This window comes from Notothenia coriiceps, unplaced genomic scaffold, assembly GCF_000735185.1.
Source record: "Notothenia coriiceps isolate Sejong01 unplaced genomic scaffold, NC01 NC01_scaffold00030700, whole genome shotgun sequence".
Classification (NCBI taxonomy): domain Eukaryota; kingdom Metazoa; phylum Chordata; class Actinopteri; order Perciformes; family Nototheniidae; genus Notothenia; species Notothenia coriiceps.
Genome location: NW_011363401.1, coordinates 36785 through 43642, shown reverse-complemented (window position 1 = coordinate 43642; position 6858 = coordinate 36785). Strand labels below are relative to the sequence as shown.

Below are 6858 nucleotides of genomic sequence, written 5' to 3'. Positions count from 1 at the left end.
GAGGACAAGTTTGGGGCTGCGCTTGGAAGACGTGGTTTTTTGGTGGACGCAGGGCGTTACTCTCCTCTGTGGGACGTCTGCATAGCCTGCCACGGCCGGTCGTTCCCGCCAGTTGGAGGCGCTCTGTTTTCGAGGTGGTGCACGACCTTGTCTCACCCCCGGCGGTAAACCTTTCAGTGCGCTTGGTGGCCGCGAGTTCGTCTGGCGGGACTAAACCTAAAAGGATGTGAGGACTGTGGGGCTGGTGAGTGCGTGGCTTGTCAACGCGCTAAGAGTGCATCGCACATCGAAAGCCCCTTTGGAACGTTTCATGGTGCCGGAAAGGAGGTTTGACCACGTCAAGATCTGACCTAGTGGTTCATTGCCCTCCTCTCAGGTTTTTCCTACCTCCTCACCATGGTGGACCGGATGACCCGTTGGCCGGAGGCGGTTCCTCTCGTGTCGACGTCAGCGGCTGACATAGCCCGGGCTTTCATTGCGACGTGGGTGTGTCGGTTTGGCGCCCCGTCGGACATTTCCTCTGACCGGGGTTCACAGCTCACGTCTGAGCTCTTGAACGCCGTGGCGTATGGTCTGGGGGTTAAGCTTCACAGGACAACCGCTTATCGGCCTCTGTGAATGTTTCCATCTCTCCATGAAGGCACGTGGGGGTCGATCTGTCGTTCCTCCGCGCCACGCTGACTTTGTTTACGGGTGAATTCTGGGGGGGCTTGTGTGGCGACACATTATTAGTATATAATTCACCGTGTGATATAATTCACCCGTTAGTGAGGGTACCTGGGTTTGTTGTCATTCGTGCTGGCTTGTCATACAGAGCAGCACATGTACTTATCGTGTCTTGATTAACGGATAATAAAGTGTGGAAGTCCATACTGAATACACCGCCTCTGACTCCCTTTCATCGGCTCTACAGTATACATTAAACCCGGTTAAATATCATTATGTTAGCATTGTCGTGATTAGCATGTTCGCGTGGAGACGTAAGCTTAAAGCAGTTGTCTGCCTAACTACAGCCTTACAGCACTGCGTGATGTATGACTAGTTATTTCTCTTGAAACAGATTATAATGAGTAGATCATATCTCATCATGTGTTTATTGAAAGGCTGTGAAGAAGTATATAAATACAAGGTGTCAAAAATAACAATATTTTACATATACTTGGGTTGAGTAAATTATTAGATACTACTTTCTACCACTGATGTATGTATTGTAAAAATAAAATGTTATAATTAAAAGGACATTCGGAAAGTGCAACCTCAAACAAGGCGGTTTCCGTAAGTGAAAAATAATGTGTGTGTTAACCCTGTGATTTGGGCCTGCTCCAACTAATTGTTTCTTTCTTGGCCCATGCTACACCCTTTACCCTTTCAGTAGTATTTCCGTAATCTTGCTGACAAACAAACCAACAATCCACCCAACCAACCTACATCGTAAAATCCGTTGCTTATTGTTCTGTGAATGATCCGTTAGACCTCAGCTCTTACCTCATTGTCTGTGCCCACATCCAGCATGATAGGCAGGCACTGCTGGGGCGGCACACCTCCACAGGCTGTGTACAGGGCCAGCTTTCCCACTGGGATCCCCATACCACAGCAGCCCAGGTCCCCCAGCCCCAGGATCCTCTCTCCGTCCGTCACACACACCGCCTGCAAATCAACATTATTGTCAGCCATAAACAATACAGTACTGCAGCAGCCACAGTAACCATTTTGTCAATTTAAATCCTTGTGCTACATATTCCTAAATTAGATTTAATTTCTCTTTTATACACAATTTAATGAGGAACTAAATGAAGCAGCAGTTCTGCCGCCATGTCTCATGAAGTCAAACCTTCCTCACCAAAACAAATCCACCCTGCTACCCAGAAACACATTTTCTTCCTCAGTGTAAGCCAGGCCCTCCTACACTCTGCTGGCTTTCCACTCACTTTAATCATTAGGCAAGAAAAACGTTTCTGTAGGTTGATTCCACAGCATGAAACAAATCGATTGTGCAACACTTAACTTTTGTTTAATTTGAAATGTTCCGAATTCTTAATGTTTTTATTTTTCCACCATATGTGTGATGCAGAATACCCTGGCACAACCTTTAAAGCCTGGTTTTTACCAGAATCTGACAGGTTTAAAGTCTAGAATGTCATTAGTGCTCCCATTTGAATTTTTTAAAACTATAATGACCATACTTTACACCATTAAGAGCTTTTTATCACCCTATTCTCACTAATGTGACTGAGGCTGCTCAACCTATTAATGGATGACTACCTCAGCTCCAATGTTCCTTCTCTCTATGGATAAGGTAAAAGTAGGCCATATTGGGTGAGTTTACGATGAGACCACCCTGACAATGAGATCCCAGCTAAATGCCATGCTGTTGACAGCTGTGAACAGGTGGCTGAGGCTGCAGGTATATTTGACATGCCAGGAATGCATACTAGTTTCGTCATTATAAATATGACGAGATTATGACTTGCACATAGTTGCTCTATACAGAAGATAAAGGGAATAATTCAGGCTTTTGGGAAATTGGCCAATGCAGCAGGTCAAGAGAACCAATAATGAAATCATCCACAGTCATACAATGGACTAGATTTACTGTAGTCATTATTGTTTGAGATAGTATGAGATGACTAACCTTTAAATAAAGAAAACACTGATCACAAATTAGCCCAAAAGCTAATGGATGTGATTCCTAACTTTAAACTATTAAGTAATCACTTTTCCCTCCCTATTTTCAATAGGCTTTGTATCAATGCAATGAATTTGGGGATTTAGGTTTGCAAATGCACAATGTACGGCTGTTCTCCATGTAACCATCGCTGCTCAACTGCCAGCAATAGTCTGCATTTTGCATCCTTCACAGTCCCTCCGTTGACGCAAAATAAAGCATTTTGCTACACTAGCCGGACAACTCCCCACTAAGCAGTGAGCTCTGAACAATAAAACAGAGAGAAGCCTCACATTGATGATTTGCATTGTACAAAGCAAGTAGTCCTCATATTGTACATTGAATTTCAATTTAAAAAAACAAAACAATACAAAGCAAGCATGTACACAGAGAACAACATGTTGTAAAGGATTATGTTATTTTAAGTTTAACACTCTATAACTGATATCATGTTAACAGTGGCCATCCGTCACTGAAGATAATTCTTTAAGGCAGTTAAGGTTATCTTCTCTGGAAGTCCATAGAGCTAATCTTTGTCCTTTAACATCATAGTTTGTAACAGGAATTATGACTCTTGGTGCAATTGTACAGAATATGATTCATTTGCCATGGGTTTTGTAACGAGTGAACAACATGAATATCAAATACTGCTATAAGACTTCATGGCAGATTTTTGAGTGATGTTATTTACCCTGACGTCCTTTTCTGGCCAGTTCTGGAGTATTGTTGAAATGTGGCCTCTGTCATGAATAGTGATGAAGAGCCCCCTGGAACATAGGAAAACAAATTTAAAAAAGAAAGTTAAAAGAAAAATAACATAGAACTATTGCATATTCACAAGGCATCTCAGTGTGCAATTGAAAGTGTTCTTCTACTTTCTAACTCCCCAAGTGTTATACCATGCTAGATTTTATCAAGTAATATGTCACTTAAATCGTTCCAATAAAAATGGTGGCATAAGAACTAAAATAACACGTGAACACTTTGTACTTATATAAACGTCTTATCTGAGATTCGAGGGAACAACAGCTTGAAGCTAAGAGACGTTTGAAGTATAGCTGCTTTTTCCATTCTGCCTTTCTTTCTTCTGACCAAGACTTTATTCAATACTGACGGCACCTGGGACTTTAATGTTGAGCCCGGATCCCAGGGCCTCTGCAGGGAGTTTACTTTGGACCCTTGAGGCTCCCCAAATATTCATTTATCTTTGTATCACCCCTCCCACCAACCCTTCATCCTTCCTTTCTTCGCTCCCTTGCATCAGTGTCCTCCGAGTCTTTCCTACCCTACACACCCATCTGGTTATAGTATGGGGGGGCATCACCTCCTCCGTGACAGTAAAAACATCACTATTTGTAAGAATCTGCTCGTAAAGTAAGAAGCCAACCCAGGTCACTGCTTGTGGAAGAAACAGTGTGATATATTGTTAAAATATAGTGAGATAAATACATAAAGGTGTCACATAAAAATGCTTTCATATGTCAGGGATGAGAAAGGGTTCACTGTCAGCATTGGTTTCAACTTAACACCAGTAACCATGGTAGAAGAAAAGTACAGCCAAGCTAACAGCTACGTGAAGCTGTACTTGGACACAAGTGGTTTTGTTGAGCTAAATAGAAACATCAGCATGCTCACAATATTGAGAAAATGTTCTCATACTGCCTGTGCTGCAGCACCTCTTTTCACCCTCTGTCTGAAACCAGAGGCCAGTCTTCTCTGATTGGTTAGCTGGCCAGCTCTGTTGTGATTAGTCAACAGCTTATAGATGTTTTAAAGGAAGAAAAAAAAATACAAATAATAATACTTAATGAATGTGTTGTTTTAACTACCACTTAGTGTTTTGAAAATAAATAACTTTATATATTGGATTCTTTATTTATATAGATATATACCTATATAAATACCTGTATTACTCTTTCTACAAGTATATTTTCCTCCCTTAAAAAGAGCTCTGAGGTCACATAGAGGTCACTAGGCCAAAAACATCTAGCAGTTAAACACGTCTTCACTTTTGTGGCTATACGATGACACACATCTGCATATAGCTACACATTTACGGAGTCGTGTGCTTGAAAAGCACACTGGGAAAATCATTTGAAGAGTCTAACAAATGTATGCACAGCAGTAATGTCTGACTGTGAGGACCTGGACACGTTTAAACTGAATGTGTGTGGGAGTAATAAAAAAAAGTGCAGCCTGCTGTGTGTGTTTACCTGAAGCCAGGAGGACATGAGTCACTGCCAGAAAACAGAACAATGAGGCTATAATGGAGAAAAAGCAGAATTGGGGCTGAAAGGTTGACCCACAATCTGACTAAGTTGGAAAACAACTTCATGAGACGGATCAGAGCAGACAGCCAGACTGGCAGTAACGCCTAATCTCTGTCAACATGAAGGTTATGAAAAACATTTCAGCCGGCCATTATTCCTGTCCTTCCTCCAATCCTCATTTTCTGCCATTCTGTCTTTGCACAGGAGCTGTCATCCTCATGATCTTGGACCCTGACAAGTTCAATGAAGTAGGAGTGCCTGTTATGCCTTTTAACAGACAGAAAAACACACACAAATGCCAAATCCTCAGAGAAAACTCCTCATGTATCTACAGTATCCAGAGCAGCAAAGAGCTAATCTACATTATCTCACGATGTCAGGGCTCATGCCGTTTTAAATCCATCATCACTGTCCATTAGGATAATGAGGATCTTTCTTTAAGCCAGGTTTTTGAAATGGTGGGAAATTGCTTAATGGCTCATTGACAGCACACAGATGATAACTGATAAAAAAGGAAAACAATATGTGCTTCACATATTTGGTGTGGGAATATTGTTGTGAAATTAAGTCGTTTTGGCCTGTCCACATTTGGGTCAGAGTAAAATTCCTCCCTCTGGTACTTTTACAGTTGTCAAGCTAACATAAAACCACTGCTCATATGCTTGATAATGTGAATTATTGCAAATTTCTTGGAAAGTGTTGCACATTTCTGTATGAAACTACCACTTCTTACAACTGCATAGGTCTTTCCAATAACATCCCAATTATATTATACATTTGTAGTATTGCTGTTGTATTTGTTTTTCTTCTATTCCATTTCTATTTGTCTCTTTTCTTCTACTATGTTTATGTTATACACCAATACCCCAAAGCAAATTATTTGTATGTGAAACATTGCATAGCAATGAAAAAGATTCTGAATCTGTTATTGTCTTTCAACTTCAACAACAGTGATTCCGATCATCCTTTGACAGAAGAAGCCTGGATAGATGTAAAAGTATCAGGTAATCCTTTATAGAAACGGACATAATCATTACTTTTAGCTATCAGAAATGCATCCATTACTTAAAGCTACGCTTTTTTACATCTATTTAGCTACTTTAAGTATATTTAACAGTTTATCCACACTTAGTGGTTTATCTTAACACATTTCTCCTTTCATCACCATTTATAAATGTTTAGCTATTTAGCTATTAGTGTGTTAGTGTTGTTCGGTTACTCTTATCTAACTTGAACCGTGAATCGATTTATTTAAAGAGCCTGTGACAGCCTCCCAACAACTGTTGTGCAATGAAATATTGGGCTACTAGTCATCTCGAACCGTCAGTTTAAAAAAGAAGGTGCGATACCGTTCCGATAAATATCAATAATTTCGAACATCGCGGGGAAATTCCTTCGACTCATTTTGAGGTTTTGGGGGAAGCCGGAAGTGACGTCAATGCGGGAACGCTTCACTGTGCGGCGAGAGAGCCAAACACGGACAAAGTGTGTTGTCATGCGTAGAAATGGTGAATTACTGAGTTTAGGCACGTTAATAACGTTTTAATGAAGTTGACTACAGTATATTCATAGTTGTCAGTGCTTTCATGTCAATTCGGCGAACATAAACATAAATGATCGTGGTGAAGATGATGATTAAATTAGGATCACAAATCGGTAGTGAGAGCTGCTGAATTTCTTCCCGTCGGATGTGATATGAAAACAAATCGATTATTTTTGTAGTTGTAAACTCAAGTGGATGAAACTACATTTATTAGTGCTTTCATGTCAATTCGGCGAACATATGATACATTAAATGATCTTGAGGATGTTGATTTAAAAATTGTTTGTTTGAGCCGTTCTGCATTTCCTGATGAGAAAACAAACCGATGCTTTTTGTAGTTGTAGTACATTAAACGTGTGTTTTTTTTTACCACAATGTTG

At 40.6% G+C, this 6858-nt stretch overlaps 1 protein-coding gene across 1 annotated transcript in view; it reads right to left on the bottom strand.

The window, feature by feature from the left end:
* LOC104959667 (NADP-dependent malic enzyme, mitochondrial-like) overlaps positions 1-6858 on the bottom strand; it is a 55456-nt gene that overhangs the window by 22844 nt on the left and 25754 nt on the right. The window contains exons 4-5 of the mRNA XM_010787568.1: positions 3357-3432; positions 1486-1647 (exon numbers count right to left, since the gene is read on the bottom strand). Coding sequence (XP_010785870.1) covers positions 1486-1647; positions 3357-3432 — 238 coding nt within the window. The remainder of the gene's footprint in view (positions 1-1485; positions 1648-3356; positions 3433-6858) is intronic.